This window comes from Denticeps clupeoides, chromosome 7 (genome assembly GCF_900700375.1).
Source record: "Denticeps clupeoides chromosome 7, fDenClu1.1, whole genome shotgun sequence".
Lineage (NCBI taxonomy): Eukaryota > Metazoa > Chordata > Actinopteri > Clupeiformes > Denticipitidae > Denticeps > Denticeps clupeoides.
The window spans coordinates 25,012,020-25,026,298 of NC_041713.1; the positions used below are offsets into that span (position 1 = coordinate 25,012,020).

General features: G+C 40.9%; 1 protein-coding gene across 2 annotated transcripts in view; it reads right to left on the minus strand.

Moving 5' to 3' along the window:
- The window catches only part of znrf1 (zinc and ring finger 1), a 28,081-nt gene that overhangs the window by 7,957 nt on the left and 5,845 nt on the right, over positions 1–14,279 (minus strand). Inside the window, exons 2-3 of one of the 2 annotated variants that reach the window (XM_028986587.1) lie at positions 9,189–9,275; positions 8,900–8,995 (exon numbers count right to left, since the gene is read on the minus strand). In XM_028986587.1, coding sequence (XP_028842420.1) covers positions 8,900–8,995; positions 9,189–9,275 — 183 coding nt within the window. The remainder of the gene's footprint in view (positions 1–8,899; positions 8,996–9,188; positions 9,276–14,279) is intronic. The other variant, XM_028986588.1, reaches the window with a different exon arrangement.

Below are 14,279 nucleotides of genomic sequence, written 5' to 3' on the forward strand. Positions count from 1 at the left end.
GTTAAAACACTCATTTCACTTCACTTTGACACAGTGTCAATTATAAAGTCCACTTTATCACACAGTCACCCTGTTAGACACAGACAAAGTTAAATTCACCCTAGTTAGGCTGTCCTAGTTAGGGTACCGGGCCACTGTAGCACCAATATACCACTATAACCACATATTTCAGTATCAGTCGTACAGTGCCACCGTCTGCCGCTGCTTCTGTTTGTTTTCTCTGAGACACGGAATCAAGCGCCCAAACTACTGGCAGACTCCAGTGAAGAGACCACCATCCTGGTTCCTGGCAACTGCTAAACGAGGACATAGCATGAAACGAACCAGAGGGTCACCACAGCCACCACCACCATAACAACTACAGCTTCAGGGATGTTCAAATGGACCAGTAACACCATAATGGACATGTGATGTAGACCATGATATTGGACTACATTCTGGACTTCTCTAACTCTACAACTATAGGACTTATTATTTTTTCATTCTTTCGTACCTATTGTACAAATCATCACAAGCCCTGCACTGACATTATTTGCAGGCTCACTCTACCCTGGAAGGGGGTCCCTCTCTGTATCACTCCTTCCCAAGGTTTCTTCCTTCCTTTTTTTCTCTGTCCTTTTTTTTTGTGGAGTTTTTCCTTATGTGCATAAGGGTCAAGTGTGGGGGGTGTCAACTGTAGGGCTTGTCAAAGCCCATTGAGACATACTGTATGTGATAAGAAATAAATAAATGTTGTGGTTGTTGCATTTGATGGCAATCAGGAGCTTTCCCTGCCCTTGACTCTGAAGTGCATTGAAGCATTCTTTAAAAACCCACTTCAGTCCATAAAATTGACTCCTTTTTATTTCAGCTTAATGGAAATGTCAAAGAGCACATTTTTCTGTGACCTACCAAATGTCTACTGAACTGAATACGTAAATGTATACGATGTAAAGGTTAACCTACTTATTACTGAGTCTACAGTGGAGGGGTAAACGGCTTTTAAGTAACCAGTACATTGCAAATTAAGAATTCCCATCATCAATATAATTAATTAATGCAGCTGTTACTAACGTCTACCTACTGTTTAGTCACATATTGGTGCTTTGGTCTCATTATCCACTGCTCATGATCCACAGTTATAGTGCTGCTAGTTTCTCTAAACCTCAATCTACAGGCAACATTTGAAACTCCTACAGAGAATGGTCTGCTGGGAGTTGAACTAAACATGGTGAGGTGGCTTTAAGTTACTATCAGTTTTTCTGATAGTAACTGCATCAACTCTGACCTCCACTTTTTAGGACTATTCCTCAACTCACCATGACATGGTGTTGCTGGGCCCATTAAAATTCGGGTATCCTTAAATTCCTTACTGACCATTAAATCCTTATTCATCACTGTTTACAAAACCCTGATAATGAATTTAAATTTACAGCATTTATCAGATGCCCTTATCCAGAGTGACTTACAATCAGTATTTACAGGGACAGTCCCCCTGGAGCAACTTTGGGATCAGTGTCTTGCTCATGGACAAAATGGTAGTAAGTGGGGTTTGAACCTGGGCCTTCTTCTGGTTCATAGGCAACTGTGTTACCCACTAGGCTACTAACACCCACATTTTAACGATTATAAACGTCCCTGCCAGTCAACTAGATGACCTCAGAGTGATAATTACCAAAAACTCTAAATGTTCCAACACATCCTCATGAATTCTGTGATGCTCATATGGAGAGAACTAAATGTTCCCTTTTATTACATGGAAACCCCCTCGATAACTTCAACAGACCGTTTTCATAAGCCCTGTGTGATGCTCTTCTGCATCGTTTCCAACCTTTCCCACCCAGTTCTCCCCAAAAACCCTCAGAAGACCTAAACCCAGAAAGCAAACAACAGACATAAAAAGTTATGTGTTATGTCCCATGGTCATGTGATGTGCTGTCTGTGTTCTCTGTCTTGTTTGTGTTTTCCTTTTTGTAGGAGGAGCCTGTAATTTACGGAACTCCTCCCATACGTGACTCTAATTTGCGCTCCTGTCGGAGTGAGGCCAATAAAGATGGTGTGGGTCTGCTGCGACAAGGAAAGGGAGAAGGGGGGAAATACGCCAGACATATGCCCAGTAGTCTACCCTGTGCTTTTTCATGGTCTGACTGTAGTTTGGTTTCAAGGTTTAATTTGTACTGTTTTGATTTATTAAAAAGACCATGCTAAAACGTTTCCCTCCCTCTGTCTAATTGTTCACGTTCCTGATCTTGACCAGTACATAACAATGAGACCTTGCTCACCTGTTGCTTGAATGGCCCCTTTTTTTCACAGTCCATCTGTGTTCATTAATGTAGCTGTAGCCATACAGTTTCAAGACTTGTCAAGTACACCTGCCTACAGTGCTTGACTCAGTTTGTCTTCTCTTGGACGCTTTGTGGCAATTTGCATGTCACAGGGTGTGGTTTCCAACAGCAACCAAAGAAGGAGATTCTTGTAGGCACAAAAACTATCCAAATGCATCAAGTCTGAATCTCACACACAGCACCTGATTACTCTTTGAAGGGATGAACAAACAAAGTTATAGGGGTGGGGGCTGGCAGATTGCACATCTAGCAATGAAGGTTTTAGGTTGATCTTTTTCAGGTTGTAAAGTCCTGTATTTTAAATTCCAAGCCTGATATAAAAATAGTGAAAATAAAGTGATTGTCATTGTGATACACAGAACAGCACACAGTGCACACAACGAAATGTGTCCTCTGCTTTTAACCCATTACCCTTGTTGAGCAGTGGGCAGCCATGAAAGGTGCCTGGGGAGCAGTGTGTGGGGACGGTGCGTTGCTCAGTGGCACTTCAGTGGAACCTTGGTGGTTCGGAAGCCGAAAAGGCAACCTTCTGATTACGGGGTCACTTCCTTAAATGTCAGGCCACGACTGCCCCTGCTAGGCCACCACTGCCCCAATACACTGGGTTAGTTAACCCTTCTAAATCCTTCACTGTATATTCATTTTATTTAATCTCCACCACTGCATTCTGGCTCAAGCATGTTATATGTCATTGGATCTATTTATTTAGACCACTATTAAACATATCGGCAAGGTTCTGTATACAATATTAAATATAAATAAAACTGTAATCATGAATAAGTAATTCATTAATGTAATTCATTCATGTAATTCAATTACATTGTTACATGCAACTTGTTACTTCCCAACCCTACCATGTACAGGAAAGAGAAATCCCAGCATGTTCACATGAACACAGTGACACAGCATAAATATTAAACAGAAGAAACAAAGGCCCTATAAGACTCAGTCAGTCAGTCACTCGCTGTGTCGCTGTGATAAATGCTGTGAAATGTTTCTTCCTAAGCAGGGTCACGACTTGGATCTTGCCAACTGCCAGGACACTGTGCAATGTTACAACCCAGTGCTTCTGTTACGGCTTGCTCGTTCTATGCCACAACATAAAAAGGGACACTATTATGTAAAGGAACATGTAAAGGAAATCATATTTTATTGGAAACTTTCCACTCCTAAACAACCTCCCTAGTTGCAAAACCCTCTTCCCAATCAGATGTTCTATGCAATAAGAGCGCAGTAGCAACTTCATGGTCTGATGGAAACATTCAAGGGCACCCTGACTTTGGGGATGGTAGAGATGTTTTCTGTTATGTTTTCTGTTATGTTCTTTTCAGTTGGTGTAATGCCCTAGAAAAGTGTCTGGACTAGGTATACCAAACAGGGACATAAAATTAGCCTTCAACAAAGACCTTGTAGTAATGGTCCTAAGAGGATATATGCGACAGGGTAACGTGTAGATTGGCACATTACTGTCAGCAAGAAAATATGCTCAGCCTTTGAACAAGGTAAGGGTGCCACACAGTCAACAATCAGATGTTTAAATGGATTTGCTACCACAGGGATAGGCTATAAAGGGGCAACAGGAACAGAATCCTACTTTAGTTCCGTTTTGAAGTGAGGAACGTAATGTCCCTGGTGCTGGTGTTTACTTGTTATTCAGCTTGACAAGCATGACAAGTTAGCGTTAGCGCGTTAATAACAGTAGTAAAGCAGGAGTGGTATAGTTACTTTGCACTTTGCATTAAAAGACTAAAGACATGTTTTTATTCACTAGCCTTTTTTGGACCATTCATTTTTCAATCTGTTGTCATGTATAGCTTTTCTTACCTAGTAATTTTGTCTCGTTTCCAGTCCAAATATCTAAAAATAAATCTTAAAATCAAGATTACTAGACAAGAAAATTTGCATGAGAAAATTAAGTGATGCTTAAAACTTTGAGATTATATCTCATTAAGATTAGTTTTCTTACCCCATTGGCAGATAATTTTGCTTGTTTTAAGCAAATAATCACTTAATTTTGAGATGTTTTTTCAGAAAACAAGACAATTTCTTATGCTATTTCATGTGTCTAGTAAATGTATCATGATTTAAGATTTTTTAGATATTTGGAATGAAAACAGGACAAAACTACTAAGTTAGAAAATCATTTTTTGCAGTGTATATTCTGTGCTTTGTCCCATATAGGTTATTATTGACAAATATATTTGTGTGTGTTGTACTTTTTTATTTAATTTTAAAGTTATTTTATAGCACGTGGTCATCTTAAGCTGTGTTTAAATGTGGTGTATAAATGAACCTTGCACTTACTACATTGATGGTAATAATTTAATGAATAAGCTTCAAGTGAGCTTGAGAGAGAGAGAGAGAGAGAGAGAGAGAGAGAGAGAGAGTAAGTGTGTGTGTGTGTGTGTGTCTGTATGTGTGTTATAAATTATTTATCGTTCTGGCAGCTCAGGCAGATTTGGCAGATGTAAAGCATACATGTGTATGTTTTTTGTATTCGTCAATTTTTATTTTATTTTATTATGTTCTGTTTTTGAATAAAGGGTTGGAAATGAATGCTTTTCTTGTTTTTTATCTGATTCTACGATTAATAAAAAAAAAACAGACAGATTAATCGATTATTAAAATAATCGTTAGTTGCAGCCCTAATCAGATGCCACACTTATTTAGGCCAATTAAAGGTGGTTGCAACTCAGTGTAAGGAGGACCTAAAGATCGTCCAGGATAGCTGACCTGTAATGGTGGCAGGGAAGATGACACAAAATGGATGGCAATTGGAGGCAGATTTATTAAATTATATTTTAAATATAAACAATCAATTATACTTCACCAAAAACTTAAACATAATACATTAATCCTTAATACATTTCATATACAAATTTACAGTATTTCCCTTAATTTAATAAATCATTTACATAGTTCTCCATACTCTTCTCTCCAAATCAATGCCTTGGTAAGTTCCTAGCTCTGCCCCTTCCCCAATACCCAGGAAAACCATTCCCACAGGCCTTTCACTGATGGAATTTAGCAAAAGCTATATAATTCTCTGAAGATGGTGTAACAAGATGAATATTCCAACTGGTGAAACCAACTCGTTTCTTTTAACTTTCTTTTCCTGGGCAGTAATAATGAAAGTTGTTCTTTGGTCAGAGTTGACAACACCTTCTCAGATGGCTGCACAAAAACTCTTCCAGTGACACCATTATTCCTTAATATTGTTGTCACACACAAGCAAATAACAGAGTCTATCAAGCCCCAAAATGCAATACAGCAACCAAGGTACCTAGCGGTATGTTAGTCTGGATGAACGTATCAGTTAGACACTAAGTTTTGCAGTATCTCAGTGAGAAGTGCATTGTGTAATATCTGCTGGTGTCTGAAGCCTCCAGCGATTAGCCTAGCCTCTTAGCTCCGTGCTTGGACACATCTTAAATACATATTCTTATCTGTGTATCTGTCACTAGAGATATTTAAAAGTTAAATGATATGCGTAAGGGGTCACGTTTAGTGATATGAAGCCAGAGCCTAGCTCTTATGGGGTAAAAAGGCTACAATAGTCTTCAATGAGAAGATGAGTTTTGTGTCCTCAGCCTGGGAGTGGTAGGATAACCCATGTAAGGAAATGACTTCACCAAGTGATCTTGTGTAGAGGCAGAAACAGAGAGGACCAAGTACTGAGCCCTGAGGGATGCCAGTGGAGAGTAAACAGATGTGGAATTTTCCCAGGTCACTTGGTACGACTGCTCATCAAGGTAAGCAAACCACTGTCATATTAGGTCCCAAATTCAAAGTCTCTTCAGGACAGACAGGAGTAGTCTTGTGGTTAACTGTATCAAATGCTGCAGAGAGGTTGAGGAAAATAAGAAGAGATGAGAGTTTTGCTGATCTGGCCGCATGTAGTTTCTCAGAAACAGCCAGAAGGGCCGTCTCAGTAGAACGACCTGCACTGAAGCCAGACTGGTTGCAATCTAGGAGGTTGTTCTGTGACAGATGAAGTGATAGCTGATTGTAGACACAGAAAGAAATGAGAGTAGAGACACTGGTTGGTAGTTGTTGATGTCTGCAGGATCAGGGGTGGGTTTCTTTAAGTTTGGAAGAACCCTGGCTGAAGTGGATAAGATCAGGTGAGATGGATGGAGGAGGGGATTGGCTCTAGTGGACAGGTGGTTGGGTTGCCCGTTTGGCAGATGATTGGCAAAATTTGGCAAAATCTGAAAGTGGTTACAAAAGATGGGGCAGGGGGAGTTGGAGGGTTGAGTAGAGATGAGAATATATTGAGTTTTTGAGTGTTGTGGGCTAAGGCTTCCAGTTTTGCTCTGTAGAAATTAGTTTTAACAGAAGTGAGGTTAGTGGAGAATTTGCGTAGAATATTCTGAAAATACAAAAGGAATTAGTCAAGCTGGGATTTCTTATATTTCCTCTCCACTGCTCTTAGTTCTTTACAATTGTTGCACACATCAGGGAGCGGGAGGAGACGTAATTTAGGGTTTGGAAGTTAGTAGACAGAGATGATCCATAGATAGGGAAAGTGAGGAGAGGAAAGTAGTTAGTGGCCATGCTCCTGGTTCTCCTGGCAATACGAGAGGCGAAAAGATCGGCAGACTGCCCAGTGGGGTGGGGGTTCAAACTCCCCCAGGGCTCACCAGGAGATGCTCCTTTAGAGGGGGTATTGACACTGTCCTAACTCTGTGGGGTGATCCGGATCCATGTGCCTGTCCATAGTTTCATAGAGTTTGTTGTGACAGTTCTGTTGTTATGTACTTGTCTCTTTTAGGCTGCCTTTGTGGGAGGAGCTCCATGCCTACTGGCTCTGCCTACTACATGCTGACTGGTCACCACAACATATATAAGGAGACATAAGCTAGTCTTTAGTAAGTCTGCTAGAGATCTCGCTTTGTGTGGTTATAGTCACTTTGTGTGTTTGTTTTGATTCATTTCCCCTTTGTACCTCCCTTTCTTTGACTGTCATGTTGTTAGTAGTTGTGCTTGTTTATAGTGTTGATTGGTTTATGTTTATTGTTATAAATAGCATAACAGTAAATAAAAGCGTTAACACACTTATCAGACGCCCTGATCCAGAGTGACTTACAATCAGTAGTCACAGGAATAGTTCCCCTGGAGACACTCGAGGTCTTGCACAGGGATCCCATGGTAGTAAGAGGGGTTTGAACCTGGGAATTTGAGGTTCATAGGTGACTGTTACGCACTTGGCTATTACCAGCCTGTGCCACCCTTGTGAGTGTATCAGCCTCTCCTCTCTCCGACCCTTTGTCAGGTTTCTCACAACCCCTAGATGAGGACATGACAGAAGCCTTTTATAAATTTTTACGTTTTATGCTATAATATAGGGATGCAACAACAAATTAAATAGATAAAAATCGATTACTAAAAAAGAGTTTGCAATGAATTTTATAATCAATTCATTGTGTCACGCATTGCAGAGACATTTGATTATTAAAAAAAAACTTTGGTTGAGTGTGGAGCACAGCGAACGATCTGATGCTAGCAGAGTTTGGCACCTCATAGACAGGGCGGAGCAAAAAAAAATAAAAAACGAGCGGGGGTAGAGGAAAGATAAAAGGCCATATGCGCCATAATTTGCCGGCATTTTAATGCCTGTATTTTCATGCATGTGCGCAACACAACCATGCATTACACCTGCTTTTTTGTTTGTGCTAAAACAGACCACACGTGAACAGCGTCTGTTCTGACCAGGCATCACACATAGTCTGTTTTAGCATACGCCTTGTCTGACTAGACCATTTCTCCTCCCACAACAAAACAGCATGCTTGTCAGACCACATGGCAAAAGTACGGTGAGCTGGACAGGACAGGTGAGGTGAGGTAAGGAATAAGGTATTTCACAGCTGTCTCCAAATGTTTTCTGCCGCAGGCAACATAACCACAAAGAAAAGAGTGAGCCTAAGCCAGGAGCATGTAGACATGGTCACATTTTTGCATTGCAATGCAAATTATTTATTGTTCTGGCAGCTCAGGTGGCACAGTTAAAGCTGGGAAATGCAATACATTTGGTATTTAAATACAGATTTTTTTAAGGGTTTATATTTTTCACATTAAATATTTCAACATCCTTAATTAAAGAATTGTTGTTAAGTTCTAAATGAAAGAAGAACAATAATCCCAACCTTTCATTGGGATATGAAATTACATATCACCCATATCACCTACTTAGCTTAATAAATTTGGCAAAACCAAGTAAATTTTCACATTGTCATTATGGGTATTCATTATGGGGAATTATGGGGAAATCTTAGAAAATGTAATTCATTTTGAAATAAGACTGTAACATAACAAAATGTGGGAAAAGATTTGCACTGTGAATATATTCCGGGTGCACAGTAACTAGGGAGCATCAAGAATTTGGCCATCAAACATTTTTGTCCCAAAATACTTAAAAAATACTTTTAAAAACAAAACAAAATGTTATGATGAAGCAAGCAAAAACTGCAGCTGAATCAAATTTTCCTTTTGGTGCATCCCTATATAAAACCAAGGATGAACCGAGGTGGGGTGTTGCTCTGGTACAAGTGAGGAGAATTTGATTTTCACCTCACCATTGTAGGAGAGGCGTGGCTTGCTCAGACACATGATGAAGTGTACCTCCATCTCATTGGATGCCACAGATTTGGAGCAGACAGGACACTTGAAACCTGGGAGAGAGAAGACAGACACTCATTCTTATATCATTCACAGCAGAAGACATATGACTTTTAATTATTTAATTTATTTAACTTGTTGTTGTTATTGAATGTAAAATCACAAACTATCTATTGAAATACTTGTTTTTTTTGATGTGCAAAGAATATCTTTATTGACTATGCCCATAAACTTTGTTACTCTTACACATATGGGGACAGTGAACCCTCCACACCATTTCCTGTTGCACCTCACACCACATACAGTTCAATTCATTGGACAGACCATACAGAGCTGTAAATGATCAGGAAAGAGAGAAAAAATTATGAGAGACAAACATGAAGGACTAAGTGAGGAATTAAAAGTCAACATAATACGAATGGAACAATAAATTAAGGGTAGGAGAGTTGAAGTGAAAGTAGGGACTTTGAACGTGGGCAGCATCACTGATAAAGGGAAAGAGCTGTTAATATGATAGAAGTTTGATATGTGATGTGCGCAGCAAACAAGATGCAAAGCAAGTAATGCCAGGTGTATTGTAGGAGGTTTCAACTATGGGGTTAATGGCAGGAGAAATGGGGTAGATGTTATTGTGAAGGAAGAATATAGAATATGCATGCAGGTTGATTATATCTTATGCAGAAGGATCAGCCTGAACGGGATTGGAGACTGTATGGTAGTGGGAGGGGCGTAGTGCGTAGCTCCACATCTTAAGTTGGTAATGTGTAGGATGGGACTGGAATTCAGAATGAGGAAGACAATGAGGTCAGAGCCAAGGATCAAGTGGTGGAGATAGGCACTGGGTGGCAGGGGAGAGTTACCAGGTAGTTGGACAACTACTGCATAAGTAGTGTGGAAGACAGCTTGAAAAGTGCTTGGTATGATGTATGAACTAAGGACTGAAAGAGTATGAAAGAGGACTAGGGCATCTAATGGTGGAATGAGGAAGTACAGGAGAGTATTTAGAAGAAGAGATGGGTGAGAGATTAGTAGACGGGAATACAAGGAGCTGAAAGAGAGAGGTGGAGAAGGCTAAATCTCAGGTGTAAGTTGTATGAGAGGCTGGACACTAAGGAGGGAGAAGAGGATCTGTACCATTTGGCTAAGCAAAGGGACAGAGCTGGGAAAGATAATAAAATTAACCTGGGGGACTGTACCTGTATCTACTGATTGTAAGTCACTCTGGATAAGGGCGTCTGACAAATGCCATACATCTAAATGTAGATAGAAGAGAACTTTGAGAGGCTGATGAATGAAGAAAATGAGGAAGGAAGATGAAGAATGGAAAGGCTGTTGGTTCAGATGACATTCCTATGGAAGCATGGAGGTGTTTTTAAACCAGATTGTGTAATCCAATCTTGAAAAGTGAGGGGATGCCTAATGAGTGGAGAATAAGTGAACTGGTACTGGTTTTCAGGAAGGGCGATGCGCACAGCTACAGTTGCTATGGGGGGGTTAAAGTTGATCCACCATAGCATGAAGTTATGGGAAAGAGAGGTAGAAACAAGATTAAAAATAAAGGTGATGATCAGTAAGCAGCAGTATGGTTTCATGTCAGGAAAGAGCACTCGAGATGCCATGTTTGATGATGATGGTGGTGACAGGGGGGTACAGAGAAGGTCAGAAGGACCTACGCTTTGACCTTCTGGACTTGGAGAAAGCACATGACAGAGTGAATAAAGAGGAGCTGTGGTTTTGTATGAGGAAGTAAAGCGTGGCAGAGAAGTATGTGAAGGATGTCCAGGACATGAGGACAGTGTGACAGCAGTGATGTCTGCAGTAGGAATGTTTTCAAGGCAGAGGATGGGTCTACACCAAGCTCTGAGCCCTTTCTTGTTTGCGATGGAGACAGACAGGTTGAGAGTCTCCATAGATAATAAGAGTAGGGTGCAGGATTTCAGTGGCAACCTGTGAAGCTCTAGTGAACTCCATGCCCAAGAGAGTTAAAACACTGCTGTAGAATATTGGACATTTTCACTTAGGGGGTCAACTCACTTTTGTTGCCAATGGTTTAGACATTAATGTCTGTGTCTTTAGTTATTTTGAAGGGACAGCAAATTTACAAACTGTACACTGACTACTTTACATTGTATTAACGTGTCATATCTTCAGGATTTTCCCAATAAAAGATAATTTTTTTATAAAACATCAGCACCACCTCTGAACAGCCACCCAGCAGCACAACAACATTACCACGGCGTGCACATTAACATTCAGACCATTTTACAAGACGTGCAGGGAGATTCAATCCTGTTCTGATTCAGAAATTATTTCAAAAGAAATTAGATCGTTGTGAGATCGTGTTTACACAATGTATACATCCCACAAGTAAAATATAATTTCAGATGAGATTTACTCTACATTTTACAGGTTGAATATGGCAGAACAGTGAGGATTTCTGAGCAGCCATTTTACCGTGCAGTGGTGTCTGGCCACATAAATGCCCTGGGATCCATGGTGAGAGATGTGGGTAGAGTAATTAAGCGTGTTTGTGGCTGTAAACAGGGCTGAGACGCTAGGCAGCGCAAGTGCTGGGGGTGCTGCACTATCCAGAGGCCGGAGTCCTGCCTTTGTGTACAAGAGACGACGCAAGTGAAGCCAGGGTGCCCAGGCTGCTGTCACTACTGTCTAGCGACGTGCTTTTCCAGCTGGGGGTCACGTACAGGGATTAGTCATTTTGTTAATTTTTGTCACCAGGCTTTCCACAGACCAGCGACACCTGGTCTCAACAAAGTGAAGTAATTGTCATTGTGACACACTGCAGTAAACGGTGCACACAACAAAATGTCTCCTCTGCATTTAACCAATCACCTTAGTGAGCAATAGGCAGCCACAAAAGGAGCTGGGGAAGCAGTGTGTGGGCACGGTACCTTAATCAAGTGGACCTCAGTGGCACCTTGGCGGTTCGGGATTTGAACAACTAAACTTCTGATTACGGGTCCGCCTCCTTACCTGCTACATTCTGATGATGTGAGGTGTATTTTGCTTCCACAACAGAACCGTCACATAAATGGTATAGATTCAAAAGAGCACAAATCCTATTATTGTACAGAAATGATAGAATTTGTTGAAAAATTGTGCATATCTATATCAGAATTTTAATGAAAAATATGCTTATTGCTAAAACCTACTAAAGATAGAAAGCTACAAACAAAGTGCTTACACATGAACATAATTATTACAACATGCTGGCAAGAGCATCAAAGATAACAAATCATTACCCTACATTAACTCTTTAACCAAGTTTTCACAGATGCTTAAGTTGCGATCAGACATTACTGAAGGACATGATGGGTGTCACTGAGTCATAAAATAAGGCCATATGAAATCAGGTTAAATCTTTCCTAAATTCTGAATTCCATGTTAAACTTATTTATTCACTTAAAAACTGTGTGATTATGGAGTGGATGGGAGAAAGGATCACTGTTCAATTTAATCACTGTTCAACAAAGTGCTTTGACATTTACTGTTTGCTTTTGAAACATATGAAATAAACATTGGGGATACAAAACCTGGAATACAAAATAAAGTTGTGCTTAGTTGCATAATGAACTTGAACCATGATAATAAAATAACGTTTTGAATAAGCTGATTTTTGTGCATGACCTCTGCTTTTAACCCATCACCCTTGCTTAGCAGTGTGCCGCCAGGACAGGCGCCCGGAGATGGTGCTTTGTTCAGTGGCACCTCAGTGGCACTTCAGTGGCACCTTGGTGGATCGAGATTTGAACAGTGAACAGTGAACCTTCTGAACAGTCACTGTTGACTGCTTCCTTAACTGCTAGGCCACCACTTCCCCAAGAAATGTTTTGGTTTAAAATATAATCGGCAGATGCTTGCCTCATTTAACCTCCTCAGCATCTCACAGTGACCGAGAATTGCAAATCAAATGAGCATTTTATTAAAAAAACATTTAATTACTGTGGTAGGATTTTTTTCTTTATTTCCCAAAAGTGATATAGAAAACTGTGTACTAGAGGTGAAAAAATATATGCTACAGAAATAAATCAGACACACAAAATTACAAAAAAACTAGAGAATACAAAAGACACAAAACAATGATAAAGCAGGCTAATCTAACCTGGTCCTGCACCAATACGGATTAGAGATAGTTGTCTCTGGTCTCAGCTGCCCTGGCTCAATTACCCATTGGGCCTAATACAGGGTAACCCATGGGTAGCCCATCCTCCTGGATCAAACAAACACTCAACAAAACTATATACAAATTAAATGTACAATATAATAAACACATAAACACAGAAAACCAAAACACATAAATACACACCCCAAAGTATTTGCAAGCACATGCTAAACACACAAAAACGACCTCCAGTGATGGTATCCCCCATATACTCAATCAAATAATAAGCCAAAACACCCGGATGTGACACCCCTACATTAACAAGCAGCCAAGTACATGTGTACTCTCATGTGTAGGTTCGCAGCCAAGTGTGAAGCGGCTGGGATGAGGATCAGCACCTCCAAATCTGAGACCATGGTTCTCGATCGGAAAAGGGTGGCTTGCCAAATCCGGGTCGGTAGAGAGGTCCTGCCTCAAGTGGAGGAGTTTAAGTATCTCGGGGTCTTGTTCATTAGTGAGGGAAGAAGGGAGCAGGAGATCGACAGGCCGATCAGGGCAGCGTCATGAGCTTTGGGTAATGACCAAAAGAACGAGATTGCAGTTACAAGCGGCCGAAATGAGTTTCCTTCGTAGGGTGGCCGGGCGCAGCCTTAGAGATAGGGTGAGGACCTCAGACATTCGGGAGGGACTCAGAGTAGAACCGCTGCTCCTCCACATCGAGAGGAGCCAGTTGAGGTGGTTCAGGCTGGTCAGGATGTCTCCTGGACGCCTCCCTGGGGAGGTGTTTCGGCATGTCCTGTCCAGGTCGACCCAGGGCACCCTGGAGAAATTATACCTCCAGTCTGGTCTGGGAACACCGTGGGGTCCTGCTGGAGGAGCTCGTGGAGGTGGCTGGGGAGAGGGCTGTCTGGGATTCCCTACTTGGGATTCTGCCCCTGCGACCCGGACCCGGATAAGCGAAGGAAGACGACGACAACAATCACAACCAGTCTTAGGAGAGCAATACTTTCCTTCACCAGAGCCAACCCACACCTCTGACCCTTACATTTAATCTGTCAGAGAGAGTGGTGCTTAATGTTTCTTTGTAACACATTTGATATCCAGACTAAATAGTGGAGCATTTTTCTTAATTTCTGTCAAACAATATTTGAACATACATGACATTACCTTTTAAAGCACTGAATTCTTGAATTGAATACAGACTTTATTCTGTTGAT